General features: G+C 35.1%; 1 protein-coding gene across 1 annotated transcript; it reads right to left on the minus strand.

The window, feature by feature from the left end:
- Positions 1–1,503: 1,503 nt before the first annotated feature.
- On the minus strand, positions 1,504–19,707 carry ltl (leucine-rich repeat-containing larval translucida). Its single transcript, XM_076135299.1, has 8 exons — positions 19,308–19,707; positions 6,620–6,788; positions 6,198–6,404; positions 5,739–5,927; positions 4,964–5,194; positions 4,354–4,575; positions 3,997–4,195; positions 1,504–3,655 (listed from the first exon to the last, which is right to left on the minus strand). Exons 1-8 carry the CDS (start codon positions 19,637–19,639, stop codon positions 3,198–3,200), a joined length of 2,007 nt encoding a protein of 668 aa, XP_075991414.1. The 5' UTR covers positions 19,640–19,707; the 3' UTR covers positions 1,504–3,197.
- Positions 19,708–21,719: the final 2,012 nt, after the last annotated feature.

The following is a 21,719-nucleotide window of genomic DNA, read 5'->3' on the forward strand; positions in this document are numbered from 1 at the left end:
TGGGATCTTACTCTATGTTACTTATTCCGTATTCATAATTTATGAACGGCCATACATTGACTGTAGGTAGGTTGTGGTCATAATACTGTTGCGAAGGGTGCGGGCCAGCCCCAATAGCATCCTGAGGATGTTTACGGAGAGATTCGATTGTCGGTACCTGAACCATTGCGCAATGGTGCATTTACTGGCAGTCGGATCTCGATCCTCGAGATACTTTTAATATCTGTTGTTTTCTTTCATAGTTTGTTTAGTTTTAAGTTTTTTATGTCTTGTGATCTCACTGTTCCTATGACCTCTTGGTTGAAATAAAAAGTTATTATTATTATTATGTATGTCTTTTGTATATCTCGGGACTATGGAGTCCCGGACATTTGGAAGGCATGCGTGGGGCCGAAGCCAACACGTAGAGGCCCTTTATAGACAGCTTTAATCTATCAATAATGTGTGGTGTCACAATCCGGTGATTATCCCTGTTTACACTAATAAAATGCACCCAAGGACAATCACCGGACTGTGCGGAACTGTGGCAAAACTAATGGGAAAAAACTACTCGGGCTATGGGGATGGGGTGCTGATGGACTGGAAAACTATGTATCTACGGGGACTATGGCGCCTGCCTATAACAATGTAAAACACGTATAAATGGCAGGCGGAGACTCGCCAACTCACAAACTGGGCCCCCCAAACTAGTCGCTCAGAATGCAACAAGGGGGCAACAGGGACGTGAGTGGCTGAAGGACGGAGAGGCCTCGCTGGACGTTAAACTCAGATCACTTGCTCCCTGAGGGTCCGGCATCACTGGCCCACTAGCCACTTACGCTCAGCATCCGTCCTCCGAACAGAGTGGGAGCTCTGCTCTCGCGACTCCACTCTGGACGGCCAATGAAGGCAAGCCAGAGGCGGGGGACCGCTTCCTCGTCAGTTTTCACTCCGACCAGCCAACTAAGGCAAGCCGGAGATGAGGAAGTTATTATTATTATTATTAATATTATCAGTTTCGTTGGCTTAGTTCATCATTAATCCACAATAATGTCCACGATTCATCGATGTGTTCATTATCTAGAATCATTTTCATGAGACTACTCATCAAATAAATTCTAGACTGTGCATTAGTAAATTGTGTAATTTAGATTAAGACAATAATAAAATTCCTCCCCTTACCCTACTTTGTAAAAAATGCAATCTCTGAAAAAGGCTACTAATTTTATAATTACCTTAATATTACCTATAAAGGTTTTTTGTATACATATATACCTTACTTAGTAAATAATTAATGATTTGAATCTATCTAACGGTTTTATGCCTATGTTTTGCGTCTATTCCTTTCCTATTCTATTCCTATCAAAGAACACCACGGGCTATTACGACAGTACCTATACTTACTTTGCTTCATTTACATTCATGCATCTTTCATATTTCTACAGAATAAAGGGATCAGGAATCGCTCGACGTTCGGTCAATCATCGAGTTATGAAACAGGGTTGTTGAAATAAATAAATGATAATAGTTAGCACTTTATATCTTTTATTAGTAGTTGTTAATCGACAATTAAATTATACTAAAGAAATATCTTAACAAGTTATAGTAGTTTATTACATAAGTTATTTTAGGTACAGTTTCATTTGGAAAACTATGTCATTAATATCGAATATTGGAAATATGGTAGAACTTTCGTTGAGAGGTTTTAGTACATCTGTTAATGTTTTAATAATTGACAACTATTTAACAGACTTAAGTAGCCCGAACCAATCTTACCTGTTTGTTCGGAATATAGGTATAATTATTTGAGTGTAGGTATACATTTTTAACATCTTTATTTCGGACGAACAAAGAAGATTGGTTCAAACATCAACGCACACTACAACACACATTCAAACAGACCGACAAATACAATAATTACACTGGTTTACCAGGTTATGCTTAGAACTATAGAGTAATAGTGAACAATAGAAACGTACAAATAACCACGTGATTATTTGGTATAACTAGTTAGGTATATAATGTTTTATAATAATACACATAGGTGCCCACTATCTTTGTTCTCCACTTACAAAAATAAATATAAATATTTTTATTATAGTATCAGGCATATGTTATGCGGATTCACGATATATGAAGCTGCATAATATATGCATTATACAAGTTACGCATTTAAATCTATGTAGGTAGTGTTAAATTAGGCCCCTATATATAGGAAACAAATACCTAAGCCTTTTCACATCGGTAGGTATTATATTGGAGGTTGTCACAAAATGAATAGTTTTTTTTTTCATAAAGAAAGAACAGATTTCAAGTTAATGAGACAATAGTCATATCGACCTGTCTTGTTAACTAAAAATTGGTATTAAATTGAAGTTTTTTTACTTCAATAAAATAAACAAGCTTTGATTTAATGACCGCTAGTTTTTAATGGGCTCCTGCACTGAAACTATTAGCAAGCTGTTCTCGACTACACTAATTCATGATTTTTTTTAAAGAATTGAATGCTGTAAAATAGCCCGGAGAAAAGAATAGTTAAATTTGGATTGGGGCCTAATTTACTTATTTACTTTGCTTATGTCCCTAATATTCTTTGGTACACACTTATTGAGGTTACCGAAAATCTAAGAGATGTTTTATTATAACTTAACAATAACTATTAAAGTATAATATTTATTTTATTTCATTAACATTCTAAAACCTTTTGTAAAACCAGTGTTATTATCTAGATTTTAAACATGTTTATAGACCTTATATTGGAAAATAGTATTTGAAGGAGGGTAATAATGCTTAATGTTTTTGCTACGAGCAATGTTCTACATAATATACACCAATTAAATATAATATATAAAACAGGACGTATGCAATACACGTTTTAGCAAACTTATACACGCCCTCTAATATTTTTACACAAAAATTTAACCATACAGATAATTAATACTTGCTACATACTAAAGTCAAATTACACATTTATTCGACGTTTTCAGAATAGGATCGTTTAACAGATACAATGTCGATGTACCTAACTTAGCGTCCTATTTACATCGCAGACCTAATAGAATGAGATGGTACCTATCTAATTCCGAATTTCCTTGCGCTTGACCGAATCAGTAGACACTTTGCCCTAGCCCTAGATAATTGGCAGTATATAAAGATATAACATTAGGCGAAGCTGTCAATTTGAAAACATCGGCGTGCGCGGCGCCCGGACTTAGTGCTCACTGCGGCGAAGTGTTCAAGTCGCGAAGGCGTAAATGATCGGCTAGCGGATGCGATTCATCCGCTCTCCGTTCGTCGGGCCACTTCACTACCACGTTGGTGTCGGCGGGCGGCAGCGTCACCGGCGGCTCCACCACCACGGGCAGGCCGCCTTCGCGCTCCGGCAGGATGTGGCCGAACAGAGCTCCTACGCGCCGGTACATCAGCTGCGGTATCTGCGGTGCGGCCGGTTCGGGACCGGTGCCCTCCGGCATGGTGCGCATTCCGCTGCCCATATGCGCCACCACAATGACCGGCGAGTTGTCCGGGGGCGGCACGACGTCGTTAAGCGCTCTCATCAGTACTGGCGCCGTGGTTTGTGGCGCGACGCATGTCGACGATCCACTGACCCTCGCGTTCAGGTTCTCTAGCACCGTGATTAGCTCGTACAAGCGATCGTCGCATAGCACAGGATTATCTGTAATGTAACGTCCTAGAATTGTATACTTGTAGTTACAACATTGAACAGTTATTGTCGCCAGCTTATAGAGCATAATATAATCACTAAGAGGCTATGAGCAGAACCTATTGGGTGATGCTGTTTCATAGATATGGAAAAAAATCGCATAGGCAATATATAATTTGTAATCGCTAATATTGATCAATTTTCGCATTGCTAAAATAGCTAGCAGACGTCACCGTTTTTATAACAGACGCACATATTGATAAAAATAGTAAACGAAGAAGAAATTACACAAAAGAAATAAATGCATAGCAGAAACAAGTGGTAAAGCTATTCAAAAATAGGAATGTACGCACCTTGAAGATAAATCTTCAAAACACTCGGTACGCCATTAATAGTACATCGAGATTTGGAGACAACGTCGACATTAACCGTCTTGATGTGGTTATAAGATAAGTCGGCTATGCAGAGTGAACGCAATCCATGGAAATCTTTATCGAGCATAGTGATGTTGTTATGATGAGCTATCAACTCTTCAAGTGACGGCAAGAATGTCTGCAAATAAAAATTGTTGATTACTCATAGTATACCTGATTTGACACAAGGATTATCGCATTGATAGATACGTGTGATGACTTCGATGCATCTAACTCGCATAAGCACGCAAAGCTACTGAGTACATTGTAATTACTCCAGTGCACATTCAAACAAACCTTTGATGTTTCCTCCAATGTCGTGATGTGATTATGTGATACGTCGAGCAGTTTCAAATCTTCTAAACCTATGAGGTCGTCGGGTGATATTTGTTGCAGCAAGTTGTTGCTTAAATTAAGTCGAAGAAGACCATGTAAGCCCATTAACGCTCCGCCCAAACTAAGAATGCGATTGTGGTCCAGCCTCAACTCTAACACTCGAGTTTCTACGTCCACTAAATTCTGTGAAAGTTAAAATGTATAAAATAAGTTAAATATCGCTAACATCAGAAAGTAACATTGATAGGTGATGATCCAGCTGCAAGCATCATATTTGGTGTCATCTAGACCGCACGACGTGGTCAAATGAACGTTACTTGAATATATAAGCATTTTGGCCTTTCACATTGGCTTGAAGTGTGACACAGAGACTGCGGTTAGGTTCAATCATATACCGGATGATTTTTTTTTCAGTGGAATACGAAAGTCACAACGCATGACTTTGAAACTGATTAGATTTTAAATAATTAAACAAACTTTTGAAAATGTCTTTAGTGTATAAAATATTAAATGTGCTGCATTTCTAAAAACGTACATACATAGAGTGGAATGTTCTCTCTGGTACACTTACCTCCATATTTCCCGTGACATGGCTTATTCTGTTATGAGAAAGGTCGATGACAGATAATCTTTTCAAGCCTTTGATTTCTTGCAAAGAAAACTCTGTCATGAAATTGTGAGTTAAATTGAGGTATCGTAACGACTTTAGGCTTTTCAGCGACCCGTTGAGAGACGTCAGTTGGTTGTATGCTATGTCAAGTTCGCCTAACTTCTCAGCTTCAGTGAAATCGTCCTCTGCTAACTGAAATACCATAGAAAAAATAAAATAGCACTTTTTAGACAATCAATTACCATCTACCTAATCATGATACAATATTAAAAGTTCAGAAAAAATCCTTCGAATATTGTTTTTTTTTTCATTGTTCTTCTGATGTCTCACTCTTGGAAGAAAATACTTATCTACTGCCTACATACAATCAATGAGTGTCAATATTGTTGTTTGTGACTGAGAGGCAGGATGCTAAATGTGTCGTTAAAGACAATAAAGTTTGTAATATCTGTAGCGCAATTACAAAACTTTTGATCTAATTCTCCTCTAACTGATCTAGACTCGAATCTATCCGATGCATAAAAAGACAGGAAAAGAAGAAATATCTGTCTAAATTCCACTTGTTAAGTAAATTATAGTACGTTTCTAGAGGTGATATTAGCCGTTAAGATTTTGACGGTTTGGGACCAAATTTTTGAAATTACTTGAAAAAGAGGTAGTGATGAGCAATTACTTTTTCGATGACCTTTATTGACGCAATTATTAGTCTATCATCTTTCAGGCATGTGATACTTACCCTTTCGATTTTATTAAAGGAGAGTCCTATCCTCATTAACCTTCGTGACTTTTGAAGAGCTCCATCCAGCGATTTTATGTTGTTTCCATAGAAGTACAGCGACTCCAACGACGGCATCTGCTTCAGATCTTTCGGTAGGGTTTGTAACTCATTATGGGCAGCATGGATCAACGTTATCCTCTTCGCTTTCTGAAAAATTATACAAACATATTAAATGACTAATGATCATGTTTTTTTATAAAGCTATCTTAGAGAACTACAAATTGTAATGTAATGTCAAATCTCATGTAATCATCTCATCTATGTTTTCCACATTATGATTCACGCCTTCCGTTAAAAGTGCAATAACAATTTTCGAAATTCATAAATAGGTTTTTTGATCCAATCAATTAATTATTTATTTAAATTATTATGTATAACATGAAATATAAGCTAGATAAATACTTAAATAATACTTACGACGGGCAACTCATTGTCTATAGATTTTAAATTATTGGCGTTAATGAAGATCCATTCTAAATCGTCTAGCTCTTTGAGAGCTCCATTCAAGGTGCTGAGTTTGTTAATGCCAAGGTGTATGTGTTTCAATGCTTTAGGCACCGCATCCCTCTCGATCTTGGATATTTGGTTGTCAGCCACCAGCAGATGTTCGACTTCTTGAATATCCTATAATACGTAAAAGATGTCGAATGTAAATTTGATTAATTGACTCATTACCAAGCTATTTACTTATCTATAAACAAACATTATGATTAATTTCTAATAAATACATGCGCTTACATTTGGGCTATCGCAACATGTACTATTTATAGAACAGATATAAAATCGATGACTGGTACTATGTACACGTATAATGCATGTAAGCAACTTTGTATTCTTACTCTAAAATCGTCTTCGGTGAGTTTTGTTATTTTATTTCTGCAGAGGTCGAGAGTCTTGACATGGGGTAAGTGCTGCAACACGTGGCGTGGAAGCTCCGCCAGCGAGTTGTCAGCCAAGCTGAAGTAGTCCACCAAATCCAATTTGGTGAAAACACTTTCTTTCAGTTCGCTGTAATAAGAAACAGAAATTTTATTACTCATTTGAAAATCAAGCAAATATAAGTAAATTTTATTTTGTTTTCTCCGTCAGTCAATGCAAGCTCTTTGTGTTTCCGGGATTAGAATCATATTATATCAGAGCATCTGTATCTAATTCTTATATATCGTAAGAATTACATAACTCATTATCTAGTATTTTTTTTAATTGATGGCTACAATCTATGAAGTCTCAATCTGTCTATAATAAATTATATTTTAGGAACTAGAAATTATCCTAGTGGTACCCATAGCCAAAGAATAAAAACCCAAGTAGTTATTATTGTATTACAACGGCACATGTACGCGCGTGTGTTGTGTCCACTAAATAAACGCGTGATTACGTCTAATTACTACAATCTAATAGAATATAAGACAATGTTATTTACTTAACAGAAATAAATGCATTCTACAGTTTACTTATATAGCATTGTGGATAACCAGCACGGTAACTGCACATGATACGCGTATCGGCGCGCACTCACTGTAGGTACGTTAAAACTTCTTACGTTGCTTTTTAAACAAGTACAGACATTGAAGTACGTATTATGTTGATAGAAGCTATTTCATAACAAGCACGACAAGTTATTTTCCTAAGATAATCACGAATTTGAAAACAATGCGACAGTTATTATTTAGAAAGACGCAAATTAATAAATAGGTATTGATATTGACGTTGAACATAACAACTTATCATTTCCCAGAGTTATGTCGGACCAGGAGCATCTGTTTTGCTGTCTGCCATTATGAAAAGTCTACCAGACATGTGAATGACTGAATTTCGTATTCTAGAACAAGTCTAGAATAAAATCTGATATCAGTTAAACAACGAGCACTACGAGCTGGCATGATTTGAAGACAGCTGTAGTAAATTGATAAAAACTAATAATCGTTAATTCCAGTATTTACAAACGTATCGCTTCATGATATCGAGCTCAGTCAACCGAAGGGTAAAAATAATTCTCGAGACAAATATAACTTTTTATCTTGCGTCATGAACGCAATACTCTATAGGTAGTTGTTTACAGGTATTGTTCTATGAGAATCACATAACAAAACATTGACGTAAATAGCTTTCAGGGTGAAAGGGTTGTGACGTCGTGATGGTCTAGCCACCAGTCTGGACAAAGACGGGCGCCGAGGCGTTTACTTAGTACCCAGACGATGCATTGTGATCATGACATGTCTCTGTGAAAAGGGCACTAAGTTTGGTGTCAGAAATTGAAAGACTTATTAGATATCTAATTTTATACTAATAATGGCGAGCACCTTATAGAAAGACTAGTGACGTCAAAGGCGCTATTTGAGGCTACTGAATCTACTGATCAGATTGAAGAACGAAACCAAGACTAAAAAAAGAACAAGAATATTAAAAAAACATACAATTCTATCCTAGATCTGAATGCAAGTGTTTTGGGGACCGAAATAATCAGCACGCAGTATGTTAAGTAAGTGGTAATGAAGGAATTTAACGTTCATTCATATAATATGCAGACCGTGGAAGATAAACAATTAGCATAATAACCAGGGATGTTGTTCCTCGTGATGACGTTTCCAGTATTACAATGTAAGAAATATCTTTATTGTGAACAACTTAATTGTTATTTTTATGCATCGCACGATATATGACTTAATTGCCATGTTATGAACGGAGGAAAGTTCGCCATCGAAATATATCAATGAAGGATGTGATAATGTTAGCATGAACTGAGAGTTATCTTGTAGAAAGCAATTGATGGTTTGTGTTGTTAGAATCTTGCATATGATATCGCGTAGAGGTATAGGAATGCATCAGAGTGAGACGAGTTTAGTAAACACTAATGTGAGGAGGTCAACGTTCTGAGGTTATCAATGCAGGGGCGGCGCCAAACGGTCGCATGGTCGGCCGTCGGCGCGAACAACGCGTGTCCGGCTCACCACCCTTCCTAGTACAACCACGATGGCCTTGCATCGACACATCACTACGCTTCTTGCTGCAGAGGACAAACATTTAAAATTCTAATTTTTATTTATTCATCGATCGATTTCACAGCTAACAGATACGACTGTGTAGAAATCTAGCCTGGAGACATTATTAAAATTAAAGTTCTACATTGAGTCAGTTTACGTGGGCTACGTCACCTAAAAATTAATAACACATAACTCATAAAAATAGAAAACCTTAAAGACACCCAAAAGTCAGGCTCAAAATGATTTTAGCGACTAGTTTTACAGACAGAAAAAAACAAAATTTTTAATTCAATTAGTTTTGCCATAAATACATATATCTTTCAATACAACATTAATTACTTATAGAGGAAAAGGTCCTGCCAATTGAATAGAAAGTTCATTGGAAATTAGTCTTTGAATTTCTGTTCGTGAAGAAAATATTTTAGCGTTCCATGTTGAAATGGCTGTGTCATTCCCTTAGTAACTTATTGACCTTTCATTAACACACCGGTTAAAATATGAACGTTCAAATTATGTATTATTTTCACATTAAAAACCAGATTGTTACACAGTATGACATCAAACGAAATTAAGTTAAAAAGTTATGGCGTCACGTGAAATTTAATAAACGATTTAAATTTTGCGGTATGCCAAAGACCAGTGAGCAATAAAATTAACCATAGAATAAATTATTTGATTTCTTTACCTATCGACTAATCGTGCCTTTCTAACATACCCTGCTCATATTACTTCAGCTCAACATATTGTCTGATACAAAGATATTTCAAAAGGCTGAAAAAAAAAAGAAAATGTTTTGCAAAAATAACGGATCCTATCCACACTTGCTATACCAAAAAAACACATCAAAGTTTCAGGCCCTATCAAATAAATACTCACGCAAGCAAATTATAAGTGTACTTTACACTTATATTTTAATTCAAACAAATACTCATAACTAAACCAAAGTATTAAAGACCTACTTCAGTCATAGAAAGATGATATCTATCAGCTTGAAACAACAAATAAAAATACCAAGCCGAGGATTCAGAACTTCTGAATAAGCGTCGGTTAACTTATCAGAAGAAATAGTGACAGTTTAGAAACATTTGCTTTCACTGTATCTAGCGGATAGGTCTATGTACTTCATAAGCTGTAAAACTGGCCCCTAGTCCTTCGATTGCAATTCGTTCTTGGCCAGCTATTTCTTATTACTGGTTAAGTATGTCCTCAGACTACGATAAGCTGATTATACACTTACAGTCTTCCTTTCAAATTATACTTCAATTAATTCTTCGATGAGATTAATTTCAACTTCGCATTTGAAATTGTTAATAAAATTGTAAGAATATTGATAGCACGTTGCCAAGTGAAAAATAAAAATGTAAGAAAAATATGTACTTGTTTATTGTTTGTTTTTCATTTTATTCCGAGAAACGTTAAGAGCTTTAATGAGAACATTTTGTAATGAGCATCAAATATGAGTTCAAGTTGTTTTACCTGTAACGTCTTAACTGAAAGAGATGTTATAGGCTCACAAAATGGAGAAAATTTGGTGTACAAAAAATTCAAAAAGAAGTTCGTCAAAGGCTATATTTACACTTTAGTTAGCTTATTACCTTTAGTCGTGACGACAGAAGTGAGAAAGATGAGATTAAGGGGATACCTAAATCAGAATGAATGCTACAGAAAGTGCTAAAAATGACCATGCTTTTCAGCATTTTAGTTAGTTTTTCTCGATATAATATAACTTTCTTTTTTGATAGATTAAGAGCATATAATATGCAGACCGTGCCGAGCCGTAGGATTCTTGCTCATTGTGAGCAACAGCTTTTTCTAAAAAGTGAAGATTAAAAATATTTTGACGATTTTAAAAACTTGTGAAAAGTTGAAAAAAAATACATTTTAAATATAAATGTTTAATTTTCACGATCAAAATTCGTCTTTACATTTGTAAGATAAAGGATTAAATACCTATGTTATGTTCGTGCCACGAGTTCGCTACTTGCTGAGTCGAACGATGCATAATTGACGTACTCGCTTGGGCCAAAGGGTAATTAAATTACAAAACGAGTCCAGCATATATACAATTAAACGAAGCGCTAGGCTCGACTCGGGAACAAAGCGTACGGGATTGCACATATCATGTAACATTCGAATGCCTTCAAATCATCAAGTTAATAAAAAATATGCTATTTTCAGCCTCGGGATCATAATCGGACTAGTATTATTTATAAACTTTAATAAAACTAGTCTGATTACACTAGGAATATATTAATATTAGGTCGGGGAAATAGTCTTTTCGCATTATAGTATGTATAAACTTGTAATAAAATCTTTTATTCTACACAAAAAAGCTCGATATTTGGGTACCTCAAGAGCTCACTGAAAGAAACCGAATGAAACGTGTACTCATTTGTGGTTCTTGAAGCCGAAGAGATTTTATTACAAGTTCATACATACAATAATGCGAAAATACTTTTTCCCTGGCCTAATAATAACGATTGCCAGCAACTTTTGGAAAAACAACTAACCATCAAGATCTTTAAACTTTAACTCTTTAATTAATAAACTAACTGCCTAAATAAACAATCCCTTATTATCTAATCATAGTTTTCTTAGCCCCGGAACTATAAAATTTGATCCACTTATTCTAGACTAAATAGATGCTGAAAGATTCTCACTACAACACAATCTGTTTTCAAAACATTATTCAAAATAAAAATTAATGTATGCATAATTACTATTAATAATGTAAATCAGTATTATTTTAACCTTTTCAAAATGTAACAGATGCAGAAAATCTTGAAATGATTTACATAGAGGATATATTATACTATTTCGTCTCAGTTTACGCTTTAGCTTCTTTATTTATATATTTCTAATTGAAAACTTGACTCATGCGTGAGTTATTCAATAGGATACAACATATAAAGCAGGTATAATAAAATGTACTCGGAATTTTTTAAATTATGAAAATATTTCCTCCATACAATATAGATTAACACCAGTCTTAACTGAATGAACCTTGGTGGCAGAACATTCAAGTCGATTACGATAATGAAGACAGGATAATAGTACCCATAGCCAAATTGCTGGCTTAAAATTTCTTCTAAATATAATTGTATTTACAATACCATGAAAAGGTAGAATTAAAAAGGTAATGAAAATTAAAACACTTCAAATATCGTTATTAATAATAATAAGTTAAATATTTCCCAACATATCTTTATCTATATTACCAACATATTATACCATGTATATTCTGTACTAATGTGAGTCGAACAATTTAATGTATAGATCTTTTAAGACAAAATGGTCTTAGTGGAAGCCTAAAGCTATTAAAGAATCCTTATACGTCACTGTGTCACAAGGAGTATGAGCCTCTAACTAAGTATACCGTAAAACGGGGTGAATAGAAACAATTTTCAACTTTGTCCAAAAAATTTGTAGCGAATAACTTGTTATTTTTATTGTCAGGTTGTTTCATATCATGTCCGGCGCCATGAAGAAAGAGTTAAAACCATATTTGTCCAAAAATATGCATAGTTTTACGATATTTCATTAAAAAAATGGTCAATTTCTATTCACCCAGCGATAGGGGTGAATCGAAACGACCAAAGGGGTGAATGGAAAAATTGTGTTTTAAAACGTTTTTTCAGTTAACAATATTGTATCTTTATAGATAAATATACACCTAAAGAGATAAACACTCCAAACAACTCATTAGAAAAGAAATTCCACTTTAAATCCAAAGTTTTGAAAAAAATGTATGGACCATTAAGGCATTCGAGGACGGTTGACTTTGAAGCAATTTTTTGGGTATAAATATCAATTTAAACATTTAAACAATTATGACACCGCAGAGAAGTAATATCGACGTGTAATCATTTAAAATTTGAACAAAATTCTTCAACGAGGAGTACTTAAATATTGGGCTTGAAAACTTTCCTGATTTTTTTTCTATTCACCCCGCGAATTCTATTCACCCCGTTTTACGGTATTTATTTTTTTAATTTGTGAATAGCTATAAACCTTATGAATGGACACTATTAAGAAGCTATCTCGACCTCCAATTACGAAAATAGATAATGCCACAAGGTCAGGAAAAGCAAAAAAACACTAATTAGTTTGAATGAAAGCATTTTTAGAGCAAAAGAGATTTCTTAAAAAGAAGCCTTCTCGTTAAAGGTCGATCCATTGATAGTAAATATCAAAGTTTAATTAGTTGCTTAATACTGTGAATGAATTTTAAATATGTCTATGGAGAGCCAATATTAATTAATTAATTATGGTTATTTCTGATACAAAAATGGTTAGGAAACTGGAGGAATTTCTGAGACATATATAAAAATTCATGAAAGCTCTATGGCAATCTTTATATCACACTATGAGTAAACTGTGCGTGCTCAGAAACTTGTCCACTCCTTAGCCCCGCAAGTCAACCAGGATTGCATGTCCTCCACTAAGATCTCAATCCAAGACTCCACTTGAAACGCACTCACACGCCACTTACTTCTAAAACTAGAATCAGTTCAGGGAGTTCAGGGCTTTTTGTAACGAATGGGTAAGGTCAATTGATAACAGAACTAATGCGGTGCAAGGACAAGGATCTAACTTCAAAGAGGCTGTTCCAAGACCTGTGGGACTCTCGGGAGTAATCTAAACACTGCATGCATAATTAAGTAAAGCATAAGAGGTCTTAGTCATAGTAGGAATAGTTTACGATTGTCTTATTATTTTAATGATCGATAGTCAAGTAAAATAAGTCATGAAAACGATTGAAAACTAAGGTACCAGTTTATTTTCTGAGAGAAGAGATTACTGTGTTCCTACGAGATTTGGCTTTTACTAATTAAGACCTACTTCTCTTATACTCAGGATAAACCAACGGGACTGTTAGGTTAACCAAAGAATAGTTTATTTTAGCAGTAATCGAAGTATTACGAAACTATTTCCCACACGTAATCAATAACTGCTTGGTCGTGTATTCTGGAAGTAGTGCAGAAATAATATTGAGTAATCCTCGACAAATTAGCAAGATATATCAATAACTTATCTAGGGCGACTATAATTTCATTTTCCATAGTGTTCGTTAATCTATTAATGGAACAAGTTTTAAAACATTCCTAATTAGCAATAAAATATTTATATTTAAAAAAAATGTAATTTAAGTGTCGCCTAAAACCGGCCTAAAATTTGCAAGTAAACGAGATAAAGATGTTTACTCAATGAGAATTGTGACGTCACAGTATAAAGAGTGTGAATAATCAATCCACAAAAATGTATTAAAAACAATATTGTGAAGAGATTGTAAACGAATAATCCCTCTCACACTTTACTGGCACGCATTGAGAATATGAACCGATCTATTTATTCAAAACATGGGATTTCTAAAAACCGATGAGTAGTTATAAGCATAAATTGTAAAGAATGAAAGAGGGGATAACACGTGTACGAAACGATAATGTATTTGTTGCCATTATCGATAATGTGTTGGTATTAGAACAACTAGGTATAATAATATTATCTATTCAATACAATTTGTTTATGACTATGTAGAGGGTTTAATAAGCGTGCTAATATCATAACATTCAAATATAACGTTAAGGGCACTAGTTTAAATATACGACGAACTAAATTTTATTACCACTTGGATAATTTGGGATAACCACTATTATTTTTAAAGAGATTAAAATAAAGGCTTTGAACCTTAGGTCATTGTTTGCTAAACTATCAATTCAATTCACAATCAAAATCAAATCATTTATTGATTTAGGTCAAAATTTTCACTCATGATAGTCGTTCCAATTACTGAAACTACCACTAGCTCGGAAAGGGGGTAGAGCCAACTATAAGTTAAATTTATTTCCTGACGTTTTGTAATTTTGTCTTTAATATTTTGCAATAAATTTAAAAGGACCGATGAGTGTAGAGTAATTGTTCTCTTTTTTTGTGTAAAAAAATGTCTATGCAGCTCTCTCTTTCTTAATCTTTTACTTAGCCAGATATTTTTAGTTCATAATCAATATATCGGTAGCTGGGAAATGCACTGCAATTATGCTACGAACATTTCCTTATACATGCTATCTTTGTACGAATAATTTTCCAAGCACCACGCGACCTTTTCATTTAATGTCATAAATACGTCACAAATGTCATCCAGAAATCATTATTAATACGAAAAAGAAGTTTATAATTTGATGAAACTGATTCAAAATTAAGTAAGATATATACGAGACTTCCTTCAAAAGCTTCCATAAGCTTTATACTCGTATTCTTAGTGCCTTTGACTAATAAACTTTACTGACTGACTTTTAACTGAAATTAAAAGCTGCATCTTAATTTTTTATGAAGGTTTAATTAGATTAGAAATCGTAATATTACAGGACAGAGGCGGTAACAACTATTGTTCTACTCTCTTCTGAATAAATACTTAATATTCAAGACACACTCGCAATGACGATTTTCAAGAACATGATGACGATGGGTAACCAACTGGGGTTTCCACTATACAAGTTGCAGTTGTCATCATTTGTCATCAATCTAATGCGTTAGGATAAATTAATGATATGTACATGCTGTACGTGACTGATATGATTTTATAAATAAGACGTAGAAGGTGCAATTTATATTGATCACAAGCGATAGACCTGACACGACGCTATATCGATGGTTTTAAGTTAGTATAAATCGAAATTAACGAATGGAAGAACACGCTGGGGCTTCTAAACTTTCATCACTACGAAAGAGACCGCTTTGAGAGATTCTTTTAAAAATAGCTCGAAATTAAACTTAAATTATTTGATGTCAATTCATAAAATCACGCCCTTTTCTGTTGATGGTAGGCAGAGACCAGAGGACGCCAAATACAATTGCTAGAAATTTCTTTTGCTTCATTCATACCCATTTATTTTGTCAAACACGACTCAAAATTATACTATACGATAAAAAGTACTAGGTTAGATACGTCCTAAATAGAAGTAGGTCTAAAAAAGGTATGGTTGTGACATCTGCTTCAATACAATGCTTTGACTTACAGCGAATCGCTTAATCGAGAAAGCCACCTGTATCAACATTTCGTTGAAAATGTTCTTGCTAAATACGGTGCGATTTTAAACAAAATACAATTACATCGGGTGTTTTCTTAGAAACGTATGACTTAAACAATAACAATTTATGTCATCACGTACTGTCTTTCTAAGGAAATGGGGCTGACTCAGCAGATATGGTGTTAGCTTTCTTATGATAATTTAATAAGGCATCTATAGTATAATAAATAATGTTATAATAAGAACTGACTGACTCATGCAGTGTGACATCAACGCGCTACCTAAACCTTGGATTCAAAACTTTCCTATTAAGGATAGACTATCGGATGGATCAAGGAACGGAAAATAACCAAAATTCTACATTTTAAGCTATCTGATACTTGTGGAAAAGGTGGAAACTGGGAAACAATATTTCACTAGGAATATCTCAGAGAACTAAGAGCCAGGTAAGGTTTATCTGTCACATCAAGAAACTTTTCTCCCACAGATAGACTATCTGATGGATTAATTTACGGCAAATAATCGAAAATCCGCATGTTAGGCTATCTGATACTTGTGAAAAATGTGGGAATTGGGCACCAATATCTTGGAGAACTTCGTCTTCTAAGATTTTGCTGTGATCTCAACACGCAATTTAAACCTTGGATTAAAAACCTTCCTATTAAGAAAAGACTATCGGATGGATCAAGGAAAGGCAAATAATCAAAATTCCACATTTTAAGCTATCTGATACTTGTGGAAAAGGTGGAAACTGGGAAACAATATCTCAGAGAACTAAGAGCCAGGTAAGGTTTATCTATCACGTCTAGAAACATTCCTCTCACAGATAGACTATCTGATGGATTAATTTACGGCAAATAATAGAAACGTATGACTTAAACAATAACAATTTATGTCATCACGTACTGTCTTTCTAAGGAAATGGGGCTGACTCAGCAGATATGGTGTTAGCTTTCTTATGAAAATCCGCATGTTAGGCTATCTGATACTTGTGGAAATTGTGGAAACTGGGTACCGATGTCTCCGAGAACTAAGTGCCATCTAAGATTTTGCTGTGACATCAACACGCAACTAAAACTTTAGATTAAAAACTTTCTTATTTAAGATAGACTATCTGTACCTCGATCTCAACCACTATCGACTACCGACAACCGGCTAGCTATCGAAATTTTGACATTTAGAATGTACTGCCAAAATATTTCCTAAGACACCCGCCAGAGGCGCTGATCAGATTGTCATACAATTCGATAGTAGTAGGGAATTGAGCAACTGATGGTCCTGATGGATCAAGGAACGGTAAATAATCGAAATTCCGCATGTTAAGCTACATGTAACTTGTGGAATAGATGGAAACTGGTACCAATACCTTAGAGAAATTACAGCCTTATAAGATTATAGTCTTCCATCAAAGGTAGATATTTATTATTTATTTTGGACGAGAGGGGTTTCTTTTCAAGCTATGGGTCGTTTCGAAGCAAGTTTTATATTGGTTTTTGTTATAACTTGTTTACTGAAAAATTAATTCTACATGTTCTTTGGCATAAAAGTATTATATTTTGGTCAAATATACATTATTGATGGTTCTGCCGGATTCAAAAGGTTTAAATTAAGTTCCTTGAACTTCTACCAGTCGGGTAAGTTTCTATGCCTTAAAAATAAAAATTTGAAAGATCGATTGATGAAAGATGGTGAAAACTAGTGCTTAAGGGAAAGATAAGGTGAGATTCTGAACGTGTTATTGAGGAAAGATTCGAATTTTTATAAATAGTGATGTTGTATTATTTACGTTTTTGACATAAATTTGATATTGGACATTAGACGAATTCTACGGTGTTCGAAAATAATTATGAGTAATTTACCTTCAATACTTCGGTTTTACGATTGATAAGGGTTTTCCACCACAGCCAAGTAGTTGACAAAATCATGTAAGTTAAAAAAATTATATAAAATACATCAAATAATCGGTTTAATTGTACAAATCTAGAGAATATGAATTTAAAAATTTGTCAATTTGATAGGAAATAAGAAAACTATAAAATTTATCCAGATATTTGAAGCAAAATTTGTCTGAATTCATTAAATTCTGGTAACTGAAGGAAAACCTTCAAGTTTTTAATGGTACAAATACGAATTATATTAGCCTAAATGTGAATCGAATAATTTTATTACGATTTAAGTTATTTTATAGTACCCTACTACTTTTTACGCCCCAGTAACCTAACAAGCAGCTACAAACAGTTTTTTACGCTTGGTGTTGGTAAAATAAAACGGTTGCAATGTAAAATTACAGATATTACTGCAAAAACGTAAAATTTTTCCATATCGTATTTAGTGATGGCTGTTAATGCGTATTATAAGATAATTTAACTATTACAAGTCCAGAAATAAATATCGGGGTCTATCGAAGAACTAATATTTTGTCGTCTATACAATATTGTATAGTACACAAACAACGAGAACTGTAATTTGTTAGTTCCACCATTAATGAGTAAACACAGTGAATACGACACGACCAATATGATATCATTCAATTTTACTGCTTTAGAAGCGACCTTAGATAACCCGGGCAAACTATCGAGCAACGTCTCCTAGATGCCATACCCACACGATCTGGAGTTCACTAACGAAAGGTTACTAATGGAATTAATAACTATTTCAACAATACTATAGTTTAACTTAATGAAAACGTTTTATAAAGAAGAGTCCGGTGAAGCAAATAAAAAAATATTTGCACAAACAACAATGACAAAGCGTGCGAAATATTCATAGACCCTACATAACCAAACACATTTAACTGAATCCTATAACCTCTGTACTAAAGAATCCTGATTTAGAACAAGGATTTTTAATAATAGGCCAGAAAAATTAAATAATTAGGATGACTCGAGAAATCTGTGAAGATCAATTGAGTGGTCAATAAGAGTCGAGCTCATGGGTCACGGGCGACTTAATTGTTGTACTGTAAGGAATAAACCACCGAAAATAACATGTGATGCTGTGCCCGTTACCTAACTCGTATTCTGCTACTCGTGTTTGCGTTTACATTAACCGTAGTAATGAAACTGATAAGCATCATTACAATAATAAACCCATTTCGAAGGGAAATTTACCGAGTGGCGGTTACGACATATTCCGTCCATAGGATCATTACAGTGGAATCAAATGAATTTCATTATGTTCTGTTCGCGAGCGTGTCGCGTGTCGCGTCGTGGTGCGCGGCGACTTGCGGCAGACGAGCGCTGCCAACCCTGGCGAGGGTGCCGCCCACTCTCTCGATAACGAGCCGATCCTCATCGGTGTGCGCTCCTCTTATCATAGACCTGTTGTTTTCTCATTCAACTTACACATTGTTTGTCATTATCGTGATCACAATTTTAATGCTATTTTACACAACAAAGAGCTTACACATATTAAGTAAACGTTGCGTAGAATCACAATAGCACACGTTTAAAAACTGCACATCAAACCGAACTCGGATCCAATGACGGTGTTAGAATACTTCAGAATCGACTTGCCTTAAATTGTCGAAGTTAAGTTTGAGTCTTGTGATAGAAAGACCGAGCTCTTTGATGCTGTGTTCAGCTAAGTCTGGCAGCTGGGAATAGCAGATATCCAAACCGATCTTGGTCTCGGGGCTGAACTTGTTCGTTAAAGCTCGTGCGATCTCTTCGAAAGCGTTGATGCGCTGACAGACTACGTGTATGGCTCCGGTTCCTGCGTCTTCTCGTCGGCAGGTGCAGGGCGAAATTTCTCTTCTCATTGCGCAATGAAGACTAGCTCCAGCTCCGAGCTGGCCGGCCAGCGCGCACAGCAGCGCGGCGGCGAGCGCGTGCTTATGCGCAATCATCGTGTGTGCCGTTCGGGGCTGTTCGCGCTACTGGCACGGCGCACCACGGCCGCTTGGAATCTGTGCGTCGCGGGCGCGACCCACCCCGCGCAAACGCTTCATCATATCGAGTCTGCACTCTGTACTGCACTCTTGCACTGTTACGTACATTTCCCACTTGAGATCTCTAAGATTTGCCAATGTTGATGCTTTCAAGCCTGTCCAAAAATCGGCCCAGCCCAGCCATCCCCTTTTTTATTACTTTGCTGTAGAAGTAGTTCAACTCTTTGAGTCAGTAAAGGGTTTTAGCATGTCAACCTCTGTCAAATTAACTGTCAGCATCACACGTAACAATAGTAACATTATTGATGTACAATATTGTATAATAGTGATACTACAACAAAATGAAACAACCGAGGGAACACTTTAAACTTAAAAGCATTAAGCATATAATGTAAGCGACTTGCGTCGTTTGTTTATTTCATAAGTGTTGAACGTAGAAAACGTACATCTATATTTAACTGCGATAAATTCGGTCAATATGTTCCTCAGACAGGATCTAAGATCCCTCTGTACAAGAACTACTGTACCTTATCAATAGGCCAAGTTTACGAAGATAAAGATGAACTTACTTATCTCAGATATTTCAAATAACAATACTTTCATTTTTTTAAATTAATATTGTGGTTAACTAAATACTGTACCCTGAGGTAGTATCTCAAACTAAATTGTAAAAAAGACAACATAGTATCTTAATCAACTGATATTATAAGTAAACTGAGGGACAAAGTACGAAAAAGTTAAGATATTATCACACACGAAAAATACATACATTATATTGCTTCAAAACATATTTGTTGTACAGTTTATCAAAGTCTATTTTTCGAATATAATTCCGAAGTATCCGATCGACATAAAAATATAACGAAATACAAATAATGTATTTAGTGAGTCGTTTGTTTAGACAATGAAAGATAAAATCGATTCTGTGTAGGAAACAGAACTTTGATTACTAGAACTGATATCCGAGGGAACGTACGTATCTACTCACATTATTATTGTTGTTCTGATAAACTTGCAGATTTATTATTTTTTCCTGCACGGTAAATTATTTAAATGTCCCTTAAATACGTTAATACATGCACAATACGTTTATAGACACCTAAAATATTGCGAAAATATGTTTTTACAGCTCATTCAGACACTAGCTGATTCAGCATTTTAAAAGCGGGCAAATGAAAAGCTCAATAACAACGGAAGACATTTTCATTTTCATAACGCATAATTTCCTTAAGATTTCATATGAAACCAATAGCCAACATCGATAAGTCTTGACGCAGCCATAAGCACCAGTACTGCACACTATTTCAATCAGCCGCCTGAGAAACATCCTTATGATAACTTTTCCAAATAGTCTCAAACCCACTAATAAATAGAAATTCTTATTCTAACGTGAGTTTTTAGATCCGTAATATTAAAATACTGAAAAATATTGCTAACACTGAGTTCTGATATTCATCGAAACAACATATTACATCAAGCACAGAAAAGCAATAAAATCAAAGCAGCCATAATTTTTTTTTTTTTTTTTTTAAAAGACAACTCCCGCACTAAGAATTGCTCTTGTGTCGCGGGGACTTTTACAAACATACAAACAACGGACACAAAGCACAACCAGACCCGAAACAATTATTTGTGGATCGCACAAATAATTGCTCCGTGTGGGAATTGAACCCACGACCTCCCGTTGCAGTGGTATCGGCGTGGCGACCTAAACCACTGCGCCACGGAGGCAGTCAACGAAAACGAAAAGCAATGGTGGACACGAAATAAAAATATCAAAAACGGCAACAAAATTCAGATTATTTAAAAGATGCTAGTACTAACCATTATATAGTTATATAGTTCCTCCATCCTTGCGCCTTGCTTGCTGTCAGAAAATTTTGTAGACCTGTCCTATTTTTTAAATCAATAGCAACAGAATAGTTTCCAGACAGTTGAATATATTTCCAGTTAGTTTGGTTCCGTGAAGAACTAGGTAGTAGTCATCTGGATAAATCATGATGCACTCCAACCGCTGTGCAAAATCTGTTTCAAACTG

The sequence above is a fragment of the Anticarsia gemmatalis genome, chromosome Z (assembly GCF_050436995.1).
Source record: "Anticarsia gemmatalis isolate Benzon Research Colony breed Stoneville strain chromosome Z, ilAntGemm2 primary, whole genome shotgun sequence".
NCBI lineage: Eukaryota > Metazoa > Arthropoda > Insecta > Lepidoptera > Erebidae > Anticarsia > Anticarsia gemmatalis.